The sequence below is a fragment of the Pteronotus mesoamericanus genome, unplaced genomic scaffold, assembly GCF_021234165.1.
Source record: "Pteronotus mesoamericanus isolate MK-2021 breed Mesoamerican mustached bat unplaced genomic scaffold, CSHL_Meso_final scaffold_167, whole genome shotgun sequence".
Taxonomy (NCBI): domain Eukaryota; kingdom Metazoa; phylum Chordata; class Mammalia; order Chiroptera; family Mormoopidae; genus Pteronotus; species Pteronotus mesoamericanus.
Window position 1 is genome coordinate 33,305,874 of NW_026555308.1, and position 20,674 is coordinate 33,326,547.

The 20,674-nt window shown below is 33.3% G+C and overlaps 1 protein-coding gene across 1 annotated transcript in view; it reads left to right on the forward strand.

Annotated features, from left to right (window-relative positions):
- Positions 1-20,674, forward strand: part of DTWD2 (DTW domain containing 2) — a 111,909-nt gene that overhangs the window by 51,733 nt on the left and 39,502 nt on the right. The window contains 1 exon segment of the mRNA XM_054589328.1: positions 554-746. Coding sequence (XP_054445303.1) covers positions 554-746 — 193 coding nt within the window.

The following is a 20,674-nucleotide window of genomic DNA, read 5'->3' on the forward strand; positions in this document are numbered from 1 at the left end:
GTTATGTAAGAAAACAATTGGGTTTTACATATCAATCCTGTATCCAGTGACTGTCTAAATTGATTTTTTAGTTGAGAAATTGTTTTGTTGATTCCCTAGGTTGTTCTGTGTAAGTAGCATTATCAAATGAAAATTGGATCATTTATACTTCTTCCTTTCACATTTTTATGCCTTTTTTTCTTTCCTTAGTACAGTAATTAGGACCTTCAGTCCAATGTGTATTAGGAGTGGTGAAGGGCAACATCTTTACCTTGATATCAAAGAACAATTGTTAAATATGATATTGGCAGTACATTTTTGTAGATGCCTTTTACTGGTTTGAAGAAGATGCTGTTTATTGTCTTTAATTGGCTCTTTAACTTGTCTCCTTTCCCCTCAAGCTTATTTTGTTTACGGTAGACAGAGGCTATCTTATTTATTTAGGACTCTTCTCCAGTCTGAAAATGTTTTGATATGTATTTTTTATCTGTGTTTTTGAATGAAGTTCAACAAGAATAATAAAACTTTTGTTAACCTCTAAGGTAATAAAGATTTCTTTTAAAAAATCCTTTAGAGGTCCTGAACTTTCAATGGTTTATAAGAAGTCTGGTACATTAGTATTATATCTAGGGGCTAACGCTGCTCATTTGGAGGAATTTATATTAGAGTCTCCTATTTATCAGTCCACAGTCATCATCATCGATGGTACATGGAGCCAGGATAAGGACATTTTCTATAAGAATTCCTTGTTCCGACTGACCAAACAGGTAAACTAGTAGTATTTCTTAAAACTAATAAATTAATTTTTAACTTTTTTTTTGTTGACACTATTACAGATGTCCCCATCCTATCCCCCACCCTTTGCTCACCTCCATCCAGCCCCTGCTCCCCCCTTGCTTCTGCCCATCATCACATTGCTGTCTGTGTCTATGGACTACGCATGTGTGTGCTTTGGCTACACTCTTCATCTTTTTTCATCCAGTCCCCCCAATTCCTTCCCCCACTGTCAGTTGTCAGTCTGTTCCATGTTTCCATGCCTTATTTCTATTTTGTTCATCAGTTTATTTTGTTAATTAAATTTCACATATAGTGAGATCATATGGTATTTGACTTTCTCTGACTGGCTTATTTCACTTAACATAATACTCTCCAGGTCCATCCATGCTTTTGCAAAAAGTAAGAGGTCCTTCTTTTTATGGCCATGTAGTATTCCATTATGTAAATGTACCACAGCTTTTTTTTTTTTAATCCATTCATTTACTGATGGGCAGTTGGCCTGTGTCCATATAAATATTTTAATAATTCTCTCTTATAGTCTTGTTCATCAAGTAAAAAATAAACGTGTAAGATGAAAATTTAGGTCAGTTCTTGTCTAAGTTTCCCAAATATATAAATAACATAGTTTAAGTTAACTAGGCTTTATTTCTAAATGTAATTAGTCATTTTTTTTACCACCCCCTCAATATAGATACACACACATATGCCTGCTTTTTGCATAAGTTTACCTAAACTGTTACTTAATTTAGTTGATCCATTCAATTTCTGTAGTAGTACAAAAATTTTCCTCCATTTGCATGAGAGAAAATAGCAGAAAGAAAACAGAAATAAGAATTAAAATCCAAATATTGTTTTCTTTACAGAAAAATATATAGTTTTTTTCCCCAATATGTAACCATATGTTAACCTCATACTTACATAATTTGGGAATGAAAGAATTGTAATGCAAACCCATTACTTGGCCTCTTTTTAATCTTCATTTCTAATACATCCAGACCATTTGGCAGTGCATTTCTTCCCTTAGAGGAATTTTACACAGGAGACTCTTGACATTTGCTAGGAACAAATCCAAGGTGAATATGGAAATGTTTGTAGAGGCTCCTGGCTTTCTTCATAAACTTGTTTTCAGTGAGTATTTGCATTTCCTTATTCTACTGTCTTTTAAACTTCCACTTAAGGCTCAATTTCTTACTTGAAAAGCAGAACACTTCTGGGAACACTCACTGGCTAAGACATTTCCCTGAAAACTTTTTCTTGTGTCTATGTAGAGCTATGACAGACTGGTTTATGTTATGTATATAATATATGGAAAATTCAAATTTATCATTCTTTTATTTTTTTAAATGAGCTATAATTGAAATATAACACTATAATTGAAACATAATATATATAATATATGGAAAATTCAAATTTATCATCTTTTATTTTTTTAATTGAGCTATAAGTGAAATATAACACTATATAATTGAAATTGAGGTATATAGCATAATGATTTGATATTTGTATATATTGCTAAATAATCTCTACAATAAGTCTAGCTAACATCCATCACCACACATAGTTATCATTTTTTCTTGTGATGAAAACTTCTAAGATCTACTCCATTAACAACTTTGAAATATATAATACTGTATTATTAACTGTAGTCACTATTCTTAGATCTCCAGGACTTATTTGTTTTAAAACTGGAAGTTTGTCCCTTTAACCCCTTTTCACCCATTTTGCCTACTCCCTACCCCCAACCTCTTTTAACCACCAATCTAATCTATGTATCAATGAGCTTGTTTTTTATTTTAGTTTGGTTTTAGATTTCAAATATAAGTGATATCATATTGTATTTGTTTTTCTTTGATTTATTTCACTTAGCATAATGCCCTCAAGGTTACTCTCATGTTGTTAAAAATAACAAAATCTCCCTCTTCTTTATTCATTCATCTGTGGACACTTAGGTTGTTTCAATATCTTGCTATTTTAAATAATGCTGCAGTGAACACGGGAGAGGGAGTGTAGATATCTTTTTGAGTCCATTTTTTCACTTTCTCCAAATTAGCCTTTTAATTTTATCTAAAATTGTAGTTTTGTTTACTTCTATTACCAGCATTGGCAATTGCATATTTTTAAAAAATTTTATGGAATCTATTGGGGTGACATTGGTTAATAAAATTATGTAGATTTCAGGTATACAATCCTATAGGAAATTGGTGTACTTTTAAATGCCTTTTTCCTGTGAGAAGGATTTTTTTTTAACATTTAGAATATGTAAAAGATTCTGGAGAACTAGAACTAGGGAACCATTGAGCCTCACTGAGACATGGATTCTGAATAGCTTGTTTTTACTATTTGTTAAGTGATTTCTGTACTGTACCTTCAAATAAATATGCTTTAAATTAGTACCACTGCAAAATAATTATTTCATGTTCCAAAACTTCAATGTCCTTAGGGCAGAGTCAGAACAGTTGAATATAAAATATGGAATGCCAGAGTTTTACTGTATCAGTGATTAACTCTTTGGACCTTTGTTTCAGAGTTCATCCATGTTGTAGCATATATCAGAAATTCATTTTTTTATGGTTAATATACCATTATATGTATATACCATATTTTATCATTTATCCATTGATGGACACTTGGTTTGTTTCTGCTTTTTGGCTATTGTGAATAGTACTTTTATAAATCTGTGTACAAGTTGCTGTGTAATTCCTGTTTTCAGTACTTTTTGGTATATACCTAGGATTAGAATTGTTGGGTCATATCGTAACTCTATATTTAACTTTCTTGAGGAACTGCCAAACTATTTTTCAAAGTGGCTACACTGTTTTATATTTACATTTCCTCTAGCAATATAGAATGATCCGATTTCTCCCTATCCTGGTCAACATTAGTTATGGTCTTTTTTTGTTTTTAGTTATGGACATCCTGGTGGGTATGAAGTGATATTTCATTGTGTGTGTGTTTGTTTTTAATTCTTAAGGACATGCTTATTTATTTTATAGAGAGAGGAGGGGAGGGAGGAAGAGAGGGAAACATCGATGTGAGAGAGAAACATTCATCAGTTGCCTTTTGTACATGCCCTGAATGGGGACTGAACCTGCAACCTAGGCATGTGCTCTGACTGAGAATTGAACCTGTGACCTGGTTTGCAAGATAATGTCCGACCAACTGAGCCACACTGGCCAGGGCTCATTGTGGTTTTGATTTGTGTTTCCCTAGTGACTCATGATGTTGACTGTCTTTTTATGTATGTAGTCATTTGTATATCTTCTTTGGAGAAATAGCTTTTAGATCCTTTGCTGATTTTTAAATTTAGTTATTTTTCTTTTTATTGTTGAGATGAAAGTGATCTATAGAATAGCCCCTAATTAGATATATGACTTACAATTATTTTCTCCCATTCTGTGTGTTTTCATTTTACTTTCTTGACTATGTTTCTTGAAGTACTTTTAATTTTGATGAAGTTCAATTTATCTGTTCTTTCTTTGTTTCTTGACTATTAGATGTTCTAATACACAGAGAAAAAGAAGTGAGGAAAAAAATACTGGAGGTCTTGAGTACAAAATAAAGTTCAGATTTGGGAGTAGTGCTTAAGATTTCCTGGATACAGAATGCTATAAATTTTCAGAAGTCAAAACCCTGTTACTCTGTTCTCTAGTAATTTAATTTAATTTGATTTACTTTTCCAAACATTCTCATAGAGGTTATTATGTTAGTCATTTTTCTAAATACAAATTTTAAATCATTTAATTGTCATAACAAATTTCATAAGCGAGGTATTTTTATGATTTCCATTTTGTAGAAGCAGAAACAAAAGTACAGAAATGTTAAGTATAATTTGCCCAAGGTCACATACCTTGTAAGTGGTGGAATTAGTAAAATTTCTATATCAAATATGATGTTGCTATTAGGAGGTAAGGCTACTCCCTAATTTTAGTCACAGAGAAGGACAGAGCAGATGTTTAATGGAAGCATGATGAGAATGGATTAGGGCTGGCTTTGAAAATTCTGCTGCAATTTGGGTAAGCATCTAATGCCATACCAGTATGTTTTTCAAGTGTTTTATCTCTGGGAATTCATTACATAGACTTAATTTTTGTTATTTTAATTATACTTGCCCACATAACTTTTACATATATTTTATATACCTTTCCTATGAGATATTAGAAATAGTTGCACACACCCATATCTAAGTGGTAATTATCTACTAACATGGTTTTATGCATGGAAACTTTTGTTATGGCCTACACATTCTTTTTATCTTTTGGACAACTCATTAAATCCATGAAAAGATATAATTTCATGAACCAAATATTTTACATTAGAAAGAGGAGAGGAAAATTGATGATTTTTGGTATGTATGGTAATATGAGGCCTATCAACTGTTCAAACAAATAAATGTTTAAAGTAAAAGCTAATAATTACCTTTGCCTGCCTTCCAGGTAACCCCATAATAACACTTTCCACCTCAAACCTTCAGGTATTTAGAATTATAAGTATGTTGTGTTTGCTTCCAAATTTTTTCTGTGCTCGTATCCAATACAATAAACATATACATATTCACTTCTAATGCATGTTTCCCATCCAAACATCCTTTAACCAGTGAGCCACTGCTCTGTGCCCAAAAAGCCCTGAATGTGCAGAAACATGAAAATATTCACAGAACATTGTTTTCAATACTGGTGATTTAAATTCTGAGCTCTAGGTTTCTTTTGTTAAAAATATATATATTTTTAAAATATTTTAATTATAGTGGGCAATCAATATAATATTAATTTCAGGTGTATAGCATAGCAGCTAGACATTTATATAACTTACAAAGTGATTCCATAAGTCTAGTACCCACCTGACATCATACATAATTATTGACTGAGCTCTAAATTTCATATTTAAGGCTCATAATAACAGAATTCCCAGAAGATGATGATAGGCAGCTAATCTGTGGTATTTCGTTATAGCAGCCTGAGCTAGGACAAATCTCTCTGAATGAACTTGGAGACATGCCGCCATGGAAAAGAAAATGGGATTGTATTGGATATACATTGTCATCTTGAAAAAAGCTTTTTTAGCTTTTTTTTAGTTAGGATGGGTGGCAACTTTCCAAGCTCTTCCTGGAAATAGGAAGAAAAGCAGCAGGTTGCCTTTTTACTGTTGATTGTGTCCTTTGATGCAGAGAAATTTTCCTGAGAAATGAATGTTAAAAGCAATCAGTCAGTAATAAAGTAAATTGAAATTTTGATTTATCTAGAGTTTCTTGTTGATCTTTAGAAATATGTAGCAAGATAACTTTCCATAAAAATTGGTTATAGTACTGTAGATACAAAGTGAGAGAATGGTATAGAATTTCATTTGGTCTACCTGTCCTTGTTTTTCCTTTTTGAATGTCTCTTTTTGCACTATGGTGGAGTGTCTCCTACTTAATGGTAGCTACATAGTTTCCAGAGGTAATTTTTAAATTGTCCTTTATAATTTGCATTATCATGCCCACAGGATAGTGAATTGGTTTATTCTGACACCTTTGACTTGTTATTAGTAGCCCAGTAAACACATCATCACCACAGTTTCATTGTTCTGGTGTATAAATGCCTCTATGAATAATCTCCACATATTTATCTTTCTTCCCATACAACCTCTTAAAAATTTCATTGATCATTGCCTTGTATAATTTTGATAATGTGTAACCCTTTTCTTCTTTTTATTTTCTTTTTTATCTTTCATGTAATAAACTGCACATGTTTAAAGTATATGGTTTGTCAAGTCTTGACATGTATATGTAGTTGTGAAACCATCACCACCATGAAGAAAATAACATATATCCTTCATTTATCAAATTTCCTTGAGCTTTGTAATCCTTTCTTCCCACCTTCCCCCATTTTTAGGCAAGCTATGATTTTATTTCTGTCACAATTTGTATTTTCTAGAATTTTATTTAAGTATTTTTGGTACAATATGAATTGTTTCACTCAGCATACTAATTTTGAAATTCATTCTTGTTAGGTGAATCATAAATTCATTCCTTCTTATTGCCCAGTAGTATTTTATTGTGTGGACATACTACACTTTATTTACCTGTGTATCTGTTGATGACTGTTTAGATTATTTTCAGGTTTTGGCTGTTACAAATAAAGTAGCTATTAGCATTCATTACAAATATTTGAATGGGAGTATGCCTTCTGTTTTCTTGCTTTCATTTAGGAGCATAATCCCTGGAATCATATGATAGGAGTATGTTGAACTTTGGAAAACTGCCAAACTGTTTTTCAAAATGGTTATACCATTTTGCATTTTCGTCAGTAGTTTTTATGAAATTCTGTTTCTTCATATCTTCGACAACACTTTGTATGGACAGTATTTCTTATTTCAGTCATTCTTGAAGGTGCCCAAGTGAGGCCAAACTGCAAACAAAGGCTGGCTGCTGCTAATGCCAGGCCTGGGGCCACTTAGTGATAGGCACGCATATACCTATGCTGCCATCTTGACCGGACGTCCCTGATTCAGTCTCTTTATATACCACATTTTGTTTAAGGAATTTTCCTAAACACTGGTAGAAGCCTTAATGGCAGCTGATTAAAAAACAAAAATGTTTAATTTCTGCTAAATAAGCATGTTAAAAAATGGTTCCCATTTATAGATATTACTCTGGAACTTTTTTTTTGTACTTGACATTATTTTGTGGATCTTCTTTGTCAGTACCATTTATAAATATATTTCATTTAATCATTACTTTTAGTGAACATTTATATTTTAGTGAATATCTTTGCACACTTTAGCTTTTTGGACATTTGAGAATTTTTATTTGATTCCTGGGTGTGAATTTTGGGTCAAAAAGTACTGCCAGACTAGTCTCCACTAACAGTCTATGAAAGTATCTGTGTTCACATACTCTCAACAGTCCCAGGTATTATATTATTTATTTTTGGTAACATGATGGTATAAAGTGGTATCTGGTGATTGTTTCATGTCTTTTTAATCAACTTATTTATTCTTGCTGTATGTAACCCTAAATTTATATAGACACTAATGGTGTGCATTAAAAGATGTTGGTTATAATGCTGAACATGGACAGTGGTGTGGGGATTGCTATGGGGTGGGTGGAATGGGCGAGGAGGGCAAAAGGGGGAAAATTGGGACAGCTGCAATAGAATAACAATTAAAAAAATCTTAAGAAAAATAAGGAGCTCTAGAGATTTTTGATCCTCAAAAATTATCTAATATAAATTGTGGGAGGGACTCTTCAGGTCCGTGTTCTTGGGCCAGCTGAGGTGGGAGCATGGGCTCTGCACCCACAGAGCCTGCCCCGGGGTTGTCACGAATGGGGGAAAATGAAATGAGTCATACCAAACACTTCTCTGTCTGCCTGGAGAGGGGTATGGTTCTTCCCTCTAGTGGAGAAGGCCCCGAGCCCCTTTGTCCAAAGGCTTTTAGTGAAAGGATTATTAACGCGGCTAGGTAATAAGAATGTACAGATGATCTCATTACATCAGTATGTTAATGTTCACAGAGAGTAGATGATATTTTGAAGACAAATGGCAGGAGCACACCGATTTACATGGGTCTAAGAGGAGACGAGTAAACATGAGAGTGTAAGCAGAAGAGCACCAAAGGGTTTAGGGTCAGGGTCTGTGAATAATGTAAATTTTCTTCCAAGCATGGGCTGGCTATCATAGCTTTTGAGGGTAAAACAAAGCATGCTTTAAAGAACTTACTTCTAGGCCTGATTTTCCCCAGGAACTACCAGATCCAGTTTAGGGCTGTCTACAGTATTGTTTCAAGCCCCAGGTTGGGGGAGGGCAGAGTATCCAGGAAATAACAAGACTTCTTTCAGAAGAATGAGGTCCTCGGCCGTGTCAAAGCTGAGGGTGAGGGTCTTTCGCCCTTTCTCTCTGTACAAGTTTTTCCCTGATGCCCACTGCAACTGTGCCTGTCTTAGGTTGCCCCTTCTACTGAGGGGTCTTACCTATCATTGACCAGCCATCCTCCAGGGCCAAGTAGGGTGATGTGAGGGCACAGCCCCTGCCAGGGAGACAGGTTTTTGTCTCCTCAGTGGCCTGTTTTCCCAAGGCCTCCTTGATTAGCTCAAGCCTTGGGGCCCTCTCACCTGTTGGTGGGGCTACAGTTCCTGAAACCAGACAGGGTGTTTCCAACAGCAAATGTTATATTTTAAGACAAAATGTTTTCTCCTGAAGTCTTCCATTTCACTTGACTGAATTTGAAACATTCATTAATAGATAAGATTATGGATATGATTAAGATGGTAGAGATTCTATTATTTTTTTTTCTGGCACATCATAACTATTTTTACATTTCTGGGGAATTCAATTTTATTTTTAATGGTATTTCATCTTCATAATGACGGTACACATAGTTTACAATACTGAGCTTTGAAACAACCTATAGGGGTAGAAAGAATTTACTTTAGAAAGTTAGTTAGAGATTTGGAGGGCCTCACCCTCTACTTGAAAATTCTACTAGGCTTCAGAGAACTAGATTATACTTGTATTCTTAAAATATTTGGAAGCCAGTCTCAACTATTACTGCGTTTTTACTGTTTGGAATTAAAATCCTTTTAACTCCATAATACTGATTACTATCTCCTCTAGGTTATAGTTTATAACTAATGTTTTAAGAAAATTAAAGGAAAACAAGAGAAGTAGATAAAAGAGTCTGTTTATTTCTCCTTAATATGGTGTACAATGTCTATTTCTCTCTCATAAGTTCTGCCCTTATGTTTTTAAAAGAAGAAATATTATGACATTCTTTATACTTATGAAAACACATTGATAATCTTTACCATTTGTGTGGCAATTTAGAGTTTTCAAAGCTATTTAAGTTTTATCTCCTTTGCTCCCCAGGAAAGGCTTTTAGACAATATTTTTTTCAGTGTGTTGGGGGAATACTGACTTAAGTTTGTATTACTTAAGACAGTGAACATTAATAACCAAATTTTTCGTGACAAAAAGAGAAGTTTTTAGGATGCATTATTTTCAAGGTAATTAATAATATTGAATATACTTTTTATCACTAAATTAAGAACAAAAATTAATTACTTACAAAATCTGGTTTTGATTATATGATATAGTAAATAGACACACCCAGTGCTTATGTCATATATATAGAAAGATCACATAAGTAATACCAAAAATCTGTTTATGTGCCATGAAGGGATATCATCAACTTTTTAATGATTAATAAGCTTAGAGCATCTGGTCCTTTGGATAATTAATGACTTTGCAGGCAGTCCAAATGTTAAGATCCATATGGCAGTGATTTGTGTATACATGATAGAATATGCATTATAAATAATATAGATTGATTCTAGCAGGTATTAAGTCTACTTTTCCCAAATGAATACTGTTTTTATCCTATGCTTTGATCAGAAACATTTTAAATATGTATATTCTCTAAGTGTAACATTCATTGAGAAGGTTATGTTGAAGAAAATTTATAAGTATATGGATATATTGTTACTATAAATTTAACTGTAAATATTCAGTTTCGCTTCAAAATGTAATTTTTTGGTTTATAGAAATCTGGGTACTCTTGCCAGCTTATGATATAGTATTTGATCTATTTTTAAGTATAAATGGGTTATAGTTGTCATATATTTGTGTGCTTTATGATATATTTTATATTTTTAGCTGACTGTGTTTTTGAAATTTATTTTTAGTGTATGTAGACCCATTCCACTCATTTTGTTTATTTATATTTTAGATTATATTTAATTGATTATAGTATTACAACTGTCCCAGTTTTTCCCCTTTTGCCCTCCTCTATCCATCCCCCAATCCACTCCCTCAGGCAATTCCTACACCATTGTCCATGTCCATGGGTTATGCATGTATGTTCTTTGGTTATTCTATTTCCTGTGCTGTACTTTACATCCCCATGGCTATTCTGTAACTACCAATTTGTCCTTATTAATACTGTCACCTTTTTTCTCCATACCCTTGAAGTCCCCTTCCATCTGGCAATCATTAAAATGTTCTCTCTATGATTCTGTTTCCTTGTTTATTTTGTTTTTTAGATTCAGTTGTTGACAGATATGTATTTGTTGCCATTTTGTTGTTGTTGGTGGTGGTGGTGGTTTTTCTTCTTCTTCTAAAGGAGATCCTTTAACATTTCATGTAATGCTGGTTTGGGATGTACTCCTTTAGCTTTTTCTTGTCTGAGAAGCTCTTTATCTGTCCTTTGATTCTAAATGATAGCTTTGTTGGGTAGAGTAATCTTAGTCCTTACTTTTCATCACTTTGAATTTTTCTTGCCAATTCCTTCTTGCTTGCAAAGTCTCTTTTGAGAAATCGGCTGACAGTCTTATTGGAGCTCCTTTTTAGATAAATAACTGCTTGTCTCTTGCTGCTTTTAAGATTCTCTCTTTGTCTCTAACCCTTGGCATTTTAATTATGATGTGTCTTGGTGTGGGTCTCTTTGGGTTCATCTTGTTTGCGACTCTCTGCACTTTATGGTCTTGTATGTCTATTTACTTCACCAAATTAGGGATGTTCTCTGTCATTATTTCTTAAAATAAGTTTTGAATTTCTCAATTTCTTACTCTCTTTCTTCTCTTTCTGGCACCCCCATGTTGCAAATGTTAGTACACTTGAAGTTGTCCCAGAGGCTCCTGACACTCTCCTCATTTTTTGGAATTATATTTTCTCCTTGCTGTTCTGATTGGGTGTTTTGTGTTTCCTTATATTTCAAATCTCTGATTTGGTTGTCAGTTTCTTCTGCTCTACTGTTTATTTCCTGTAAATTGTTTTTTATTTTAATTAGTGTATCCTTAATTTCTGACTGCTTCTTTTTTATGGATTCCATTATGGAAAACATTGAAGTTCTCTCTAAGTTCACTAAGCATTCTTATAACCAGTGTTATGAACTCTGCATCTAATAGCCTGCTTCCTCCATTTTGTTTAGTTCTTTTTTTTGTTTTTTTTCTGTTATTTCATTTGGGCCATGTGTCTTTCTCCTTCTCCTCATTTTGGTAGCCTCCCTGTGTTTGTTTCTCTGTGTTAGGTAGAGGTATTATATCTCCCAGTCTTGGTAGAGTGTCCTAATGTAGTAGGTGTTCAGTAGGGTCCAGTTGCACAGCTGCCCCTATTACCCAAGCTGGATACTCAGGTTGCACCCACTCTGTAGACTGTGTACACCCTCCTGTTGTAGTTGAGCCTTGATTGCTGTTGGCACAACCAAATTTGCCACTGTCAGTGTTCTGTCTGGGGTAACACAGCATAAGCTACAAAATGATCTGCAGATGGCTGCTACATGTGCTGGGCTTGGAGGTGCCCAGGCAAGGCCAAGCTGTGAATCAAGGCCAGCTGCTGCTAGTGGTGGGCCTGGGGCAACTTAGCAAGAGACACTGGGCTTCCTGAAGCCATATGCTGCTTCTGTGAGATAAATTAGGAAAATCTGAAGCATGAGCCAAGACAAGCCATTCATATGGAGAAGTCGCTGAAAACTGCATGGGTAAGTTCAAAGGCTTAGTTGGGCAAGGCCCCAGAGAATCACTAGGGTGAGGCAAACAGGATAAGTGAGGTTTATGGAGTCTCAGATATGTTGCCCACAGGCTCTGTGGCTCTGTTGGGGGAGGGCTCAGAAAATAAACAGTGGCCTCTGCCAACATTTCTGTTTGGAAGAAAGTTGCCCCCTAGCTCTCTCTGGTGCGGGACAGTTTGGTTCCTCTCAAAATGTCTCTGATGTATTTCAATCTGCCTCTGATGTGTTTCAATCTGCTGCCCCTGCACTGGGGCTCAGAGGGAGTAATCTTAGTAAACCTGTGAATGGACCTTTTAAGAGGATCTGTCAGAGAGTTCAGCAGTTTCTATCTTCCACAGCCCCAATCCCTGCTGTTTTTTACAGCCAGAAGTTATGGAGACCTCTTTTCTTGGCACTGGAACCATGGACTGAGGGACCTGTATGGGGCTGGGACCCTTTGTTGCTGAGTTTTTGTCTGCCACATGTTGGTGTGGCACCAGCCTGTTCCTTGTCTGTACCTCTCCTACCAGTCACATTGTGGTTTCTTCTTTAATTCTATGGTTGTAGATTTCCATTAATCCTGATTTCTGACAGTTCTGAATGAGGGTTGTTCTGTGGTTTAGTTGTAATTTTGATGTGGTTGTGCAAGGAGGTGAGCTGTGTTTTCTTGTGCCTCCATCCTTGTTTTATGATTTTAGCTATACATTCTTTTACAAGTTTTATATGAATGTGTTTTCATTTCTCTTGGGTTGATACCTAGTACTGAAATTGCTCATAAATGTGTGTTTAATGTATTAAGAAACTATCAACTGTTATCTAAATATATACCATTTTTACATTCTTGCCAGTGGTTTAGGAGAGATCCAATTACTTCACGTCCTTGACAGCAATTGGTATAAACTGTTTTTAAAAAATTTTAGCCATTCTAATGGATGATTAGTAGTATATCACTGTGGTTTCAGTTTAACTATTGGCCATTCATATATCTTCTTATGGATTCTCTTAAAAATTCAGTTGTGAATATTTTGGATACCAGTACATTTTCAGATATATGCATTATGAATATTTTCTTTCATTTTGGATTTATCTTTCTATTTATAACTATTATCTTTCAAAGAACAGAAGTTTATAATTTTGTGAAGTACAATTTATAATTTTTTTATGGTTCGTGTGTTTAGTGTCCTTAGAAACAGTTATGTACCTCAAAATCACAAAGATTTTTTTAATGCTTTCTTTTAGAACATTTGTAGTTTTGCCCTTATGATAATCAATTTTGAGTTAATTTTTGTGCAAAGTGTGAGGTGAGAGGTGAGGTTAATTTTTTTCCCATATGAACATCCAACATTTGTCCGAGCACCATTTGTAGAAAATATTGTCATTTTTTTTCATTAAATTATCTTGGTGTCCTTTAAGAAAAATAAGTTGAACCTTTATTGTATAAGTCAATTTCTGGATGTTATATTCAGTTCTATTGTTTTATGCCTTTCCTTATACTGATAACACAGTATCTTGAAACTGTACCTTTACAGTCCACCTTGAAGTCTAGTATTGTAAGTCATTCAGCTTTGTTCTTTTTAAAAATTGACTTGGGTCTTTTTAATGTGGGTTGGTTTGACATTGTTCTACAAAGTGAAAGGCAACAGTTTTGGGTCTTTGACAGGGCACATGCCTGGGCTGCTTGTTCATTCCTCATTTGGGGTGCATATGAGAGGCAACAGATCAATGTTTTTTTCTTACATCGATGTTTATCTTCCTCTCTTTCTTTCTTCTCTCCTTTCTGTCTAAAAATAAATAAATAAACAAACAAATAAACAAATAAATAAAATCTTAAAAAAAGTAAATATTGATTTGGCTAATTTTTAATTGTATTTTCGTTGTAAGTTTTAGAACCCTATTGTCAGTATATCAAAATGCCTGCTGTAATTTTGATTTGGATTGCATTAAATCTGTAGATCAATTTTGGAAGAGTTGACATCTTAAAAAAGTTGAGACCTTCAATCCATGAATATGCTCTATCTTTCTATTTATTATTCTTGTTTATTTGTTTTAGGAAGTTTATGGTTTTCAGTGTTTAGGTGTTATATATACAAGTATTTTGTTAAATATATCTGTATTTCATTTTTTTGATGCTATTATATATAATGACGAACTTTGTTGACTTGAATTTCTAATTGTTTGTTGCTAATATATAGAAATACAGTTCAGTTTTGTATGTTGATCTTGTATTTCAGAGACCTTTCTAAATTAAATTATTTACAGTAAATTTTTAATAGATTTCTTAGGTTTTTAAAAAAGTTACATGAGCACATATAAGTCATTGTTGGATGATGAGATGGTAAAAAAAATAGTTGTGTTGTGGAAATATTGTTAGAAAAAGGATATTTTACAAAAAATTAAAGATTTTGAATTGAGGCACCCTACATTTGCTCATGGGATATACGATCTTTCTCATAATATCAAAGATCAGTTGATTCAAATTTGGAAATATTGCAGGTACTTTTATTTAGTCTTAGATGTCATGTGATAAAGGAGATACAGTCCAATTAATAATTTGGGTAAAAAATACTTTGGGTAAGCTCTAATATAGGAAGACAAATTGTCAATCTGTAACCTAAAAAATTGAATTCAGGGCATAGATATCCTTTGATTCTTTCAAATCTGTCAAAGAAGAGTTTCAGCTAAATATGAAGAAATTAGTTTATTTCATGTGGACAGTATCCCAGCTATAGTAGGTCAAAAATTCAGATTTCTTAGAGTTGTCAAATAAGAAATATTTTATTTATTGCTTCATTTCATTTTGTGCTACATATAGAATATATTTGTACCTTGTTTTTCTCAGTCTCTCTAAAAAGTGTCATGTACTCAATTGCTAAAAATAAGTGTGTATATGTACAAATGCTATGAATTATCACTGGCTAATGGTGGAGCTATTGGAAGAAATAAAGGTCACTGAACTTAACCAATTTTTTGTTATTTGACAATTCTTGTTTGGTTGCACAGTAGAGGAATTTTGCAGAAGAAATTCTGTTTTGTTAAATCTAAGTCACAATTAAATCCAAGTCACAATGTTTGCCAAATGTTCAACAAGCAAAAACAACAAAATGGCATTGTGATTAAAATCTTTTCACAATTATCATAGTTTATATGGGTAAATTTCAAGCTCAAGGAAAGGAAGCTGCAAAAAAATTGAAGAATACTGTGTTGATATTGATACATTTGAAGTTATTTTTCAATTTATGCAATACCTCTTTTGAATTTGACATTAATAAAATTGAGTTGACACAAGATTTAGTGAATTTACTCACTAGTCAGTCATAGTTTTTAAACTGATATATGCTTTTGCTCCTGAGATAAAGCAGTGACTGTTAAAATTCTTTTATTTATTTATTTTTAGACCAGGGGAAGGAAGGGAGAAAGAGAGGGAGAGAAACATCAATGTGTGGTTGTCATTCCCACGTCCCCAACTGGAGACCTGGCCTACAACTCAGGCATGTGCCCTGACTAGGAATCAAACTGGTGACCTTTTGGTTCATAGGCCAGCACTCAATCCGCTGAGCCACACCAGCCAGGGCTAGAGCGGTAATTTTAAAATGATGAATCAATTTAGTCAATGTGATTGAAAATATTGAAAGAATATATTTTTGTGGTACATGAATGTGTTATTGGAAAACTTTGAAGTATGTTTGGAACAACTTAGATGTGTGAACTACTTTATAAACTCATATTGATAAAATCTAAGTACTGATTAATATTTATGATTGAATTTAGCATCCTAATTAATATGTTCTGCATATATTAAATATACAATGACTTTCAAAGACTTCATTTTAAGAAAAGAAAATAAAAATCTCAATAATTTTTATACTGACTACATGTTAAAATAAATTTTTTTATTTTGGATCTTTTGGGTTAAATGAAGTATATTGTAGTTAACTTCACCTTTTTTGTTTTGCTTTAACAAACAAAGTCAAGGAACATGTATAAAGGACCCAAGGACAAAGCCAAAGTGGGGAAGGATTGATGGGGGGTGGGTAGGGGAAGATGGTGACAGGTAAATGGAAACAAATGTATTTGAACAATAAAATAAATTTAAGAAAATTTCTATGAAAAAGAGAAGAAAATTTAATGTTACATAGGTTATAATATATTTTCATTAGACAGCATTGGGCTTGATTATTGTCTTACATAACAGTTTATGGGAGTTTTCTGGATGCTTGAGGTTGAGAGAAGTTTGAGCTAAGAGCAGTTGGGTCTTAATTCAGTCACTACTAATTACTTGGTTATCCTGGTTGTTTCAACTACTCTGTAAGTAAGGTTTATAACACATTTTTTAATTAAATATTAATGCCTGATCTAGTGGATCCTACTGGGTTGTGGTCATATGTATAAGCATCTACTAACATGAAATGAATTTGTGTTTGTATATATCAATTACTATAACTTCCAGTGAACCATGACATGATATTGATGGTCTTTAAGCCTCTGATTGCTTGCATGCCTTCAGAGGAGTACACTATTCAGAAATGTTTTGCATTGCTACAACTGAGAGTACATACATGCTGAAAACGGCAGTGTATGCACTGTAGATTTTCTTGCAACAACCATCAGCTGGCAAAGGTAATCCTGGAAAAGTACTACATTAAATTGGCCCATTGAACACAATTAATTCAGAGAAAGAAGAGCTATTTGCATAGCAGGCATGCTTGGTGTAGTTTGGCAACAGATATGATTGTGTTCTTCAATTACAGGGCATGGTAGGTAAAACTGCCTCTGTTTATGAAATAATGTAGATTGTGGAGTGGGAACAGATGGATTAAAAATACTTGACTTTCTAATATATTACCATACTAATAATGAAAAAATTTTAAAAAGTTATAATTTTTTGTAAATTTGGAAAACATCTTGAATACAAATTGGAAAATTTGCCAAATCTAGTCAGAATAAAGACATATTTTGAAAAATATTTTATTGCACTAGTTTACTAATGAAACCTCATTATTTATAGAATTTTTATATAAATATGTAAGAATTTTACACCCTGCAAAATTTCACATTTAGTATCTACATATTTTGCTCTATTTTTATCTGCTTAGAAATGAACTATACATGCGTTAAAAACATTTTTTCAGCTATTTATTTTCTTGACTTCTGAATTAAAAAGTAATTCATGTAATTAGGGCACAAAGCTTTTGAAATCAGGATTTACTTTTGGGGACTTGCTTTAATTTATATTCTTAGGATAGCATTCTGTCTAAAAGTAAGGTCCGCTAGTTTTCAAAGGTACGTAGAAATTTAAATGAATTAATCTGTCAATGAACACTTGGTTTGCTTCTATCTTTTGGCTATTGTGGAGACCTGCTTTCAGTTATTTTGGCTATGTACTAACAAGTGGGATTGCAAGATGATTTGGTAATTCTATTTTTAATTTGTTTAAGGAACTATCGCGGTGTTTCATAGTGTCTGTATCATTTTACATTCTCACCAACAGTGAACAAGGGTTCCAATTTCTCCCATCATTTCCAACATTTACTTTCTTTACTTTTTTTTTTGATAGTAGTCATCCAAATGGTTGTGAGATTTTATCTCATTGTGGTTTTGATTTGAATTTCTCTAATGAATAGTGATGTTGAGCATCTTTTCATGTGCTTATTTGCATATCTTCCTTGGAGAAATAAAGTCCTTTGCCCTTATTTCATCAGATATTTTTATGTGTTGTTTAACTGTATGTGTTCCTTACATATTCAGAACATTAATGTCCTATCAGGTAAATAATTTGCAGGTGTTTTCTTCCATCCTCTGGGCTGTCTTTTCACTGTTAATGTGTCCTTTGATGCAAATTTTGGTATAGTCCCATTTATCTATTTTTTTTTATTGTCTGTCATATCCAAGAAATCATAGCCAAATCCATTGTCATGCAGTTTTTGCCCTATGCTTTTTTCCTAAGAAGTTAATGGTTTGTTTTTATGTTTAAGTCTTTGATCCATTTTGAGTGAATTTTTACTTAAATAATTTGTCATTTGTACGTATTCAGACAGTTTCAATGGCTTTAAAGGAAGTTTGAAAAAGCATGGTCATATCAGAATATGAAGGGTCAAATTTTAAGCTGTGTTTTTTTCTGACTCTTAAGTATGTATGCAATTATACATATGATTTGGTTTGTCTAATGGTTTAGTTTTATATTTATTTATATAAGTTACATTTTTGCTGTATAGTATATACAAACTGAAGAGGATGTGAAGATATAGAAGCACATATTTATATTCATGATTCTAAAGCAGTGATTTTTTAGGTAAGTGCTTTATTCTTTCCTGATATATTTGAATAAGGTATAAGAAGGACAGTCTTAATGTCATTTCAGATATGTTTTACATTGCCTTATTTTAAAGTGATTATTAGTCTGCTTTAAATGTTGCTTTTAGTTCTTGTATTTAAAGGAGATTATGGTATAAGACGGAAGGCTGTGTGTCTGTCCTGTCTCAGATGATGATTCATACTGTAGCATAGCCTAAAGACTACAGAGAAATTAAGAATATCCACTGCTCGGTCAAATATATGGTGACAGAAGGAGGCTAGACTTTGGGTGGTGAACCCACAGTGCAATCTGCAGATGACATATTATAGAATTATATACTTGAAACTTATTTAATGCTTAACCAATGTCACCCCAACAAATTTTTAATTAAAAAAAAGAATACTCACTTCTAGGTATTTATCTGAAGAAAACTAAAAATACTAATTCAAAAAGATATATACAATTCTGTGTTCATTGCAGCCTTATTTACAGTAGCCAAGGTATGGAAACAAACTAGGCATCCATAAATAGATGAATGGTTAAGGAAGATGCGATATTCCTCAACAATAAAAAAGAATGAAATCTTCTATTAGTGACAACATGGATGGACCTAGGAGGTATTATGCTATGTAAAATAAGTTCAGATAGAGAATATCAGATGCTATATGATTTCATTTATATGTGGAATCTAAAAAAAGAAAACAAATGAATAAACAAAACAGAAACAGACCCTTACATACAGAGAACAAGCAGATGATTGCCAAAGGGGATGGGGTGGGAGTATGGGTGAAAAATAAAAAATTAAAAAAGGAAATGAAAATTCTTGGGCTCTACCACAACCCTACTAAATTTGCGTTGGCATTTTAACAGGATTCCTAGGTAATTCACATGCACGTTAAGATTTGACAGCCACTGTTCTGTAAGAGTTGTTCTCAAGCTTGAGCATGCGTCCGCCTCCCCTGGAGGGCTCAGTAAAACAAAGGTTCCTAGCCCCACTTCAGAGTTTCTGATTCAGTAGGTCTGGGGTAGGACCCTAGAAAATTGGATTTTTAACGGGTTCCCTGGCCTTGCTGAGCTGTTGGGAGGCACTGCACTTTGAGAACCATTGTTACTGAAGGTGGTACAAAAGGACCTCGCCCCCCATATAGGAAGAGTGTGGGAACTTGTGTGCCTCTTACTCGTGTAAACGGATTATTGCAGCTGTGTGACTTGAGTGGGTCTTTTCTTTTCTTTTGGCTTCAGTTAAAAAAAAAAAGACTAGAGAATATAAGAAGAATGCATGCTAGTAATCTCTCAGTCCTTTTTGTGATAAGTAATTGATAGAAAATTCAAATGTGTATTTAGGAAATATACTTAAGATTTGAACTACTTATTTTGTGTTATTTCCCTAGTTCTTCCAAAAATTGTTCTAACAACTACTATTCATATCCTTACTACTTTTGATCTCTCTTTCCTATTCCTCTTAGAGTGTAGGTATATAATAATAGTTAACACTTAGTCATTTTCTTTTTTCTGTATATGTTTAAAATTTTCCTCCACATAATTTTAAGCTTCTTGTAATACACTTTTCTTATGTCCTCCCATAGTGTGGAACATGTTAAATAACATAGAAAATTTGAATTGTATTTTCAGATTGATTGCCCAGTAAGTATAAAAAATGAAAATGCTTGTTATTAGAAAATTTAAAACCACAGCTCTAAGTTTTGTAATAATTGGAGAATTTTCTAAATTATGTTACTTTTGAGTCTTGTCTCTCTTGGTTATATTTGACATGACACAACAATTATCTAAGATTTAACTCTCTTGCGTAATATATCTATAATGAACTTTATAGGCCTGGGCAATTAAAGCACTGGACACGTTTATGTTTTAAATTTTTGGACATGTAAACATGAGCCTAGGAGTCAGGATGTTTTCCCTGAAACAGAGGTGTTAAAACTTACACATGGAATTTCAGTCCTCAAGTGCAGTCTTTACAAAGCCTTGAATGTAAAAACATTGTTTTATCCCTTTTTATGAAACAGGTTTTCTGTTCTCTTCTGTACAAAATGAAAATTTCAATAAATAATATATTGCATTGTCTTAACATCTTTTGAATAGAGCAGTATAATCAAAGTGTAATTCGAACAAACAGAACCTTTCTCTTTGTTTCTAAGGCTAAAGGTA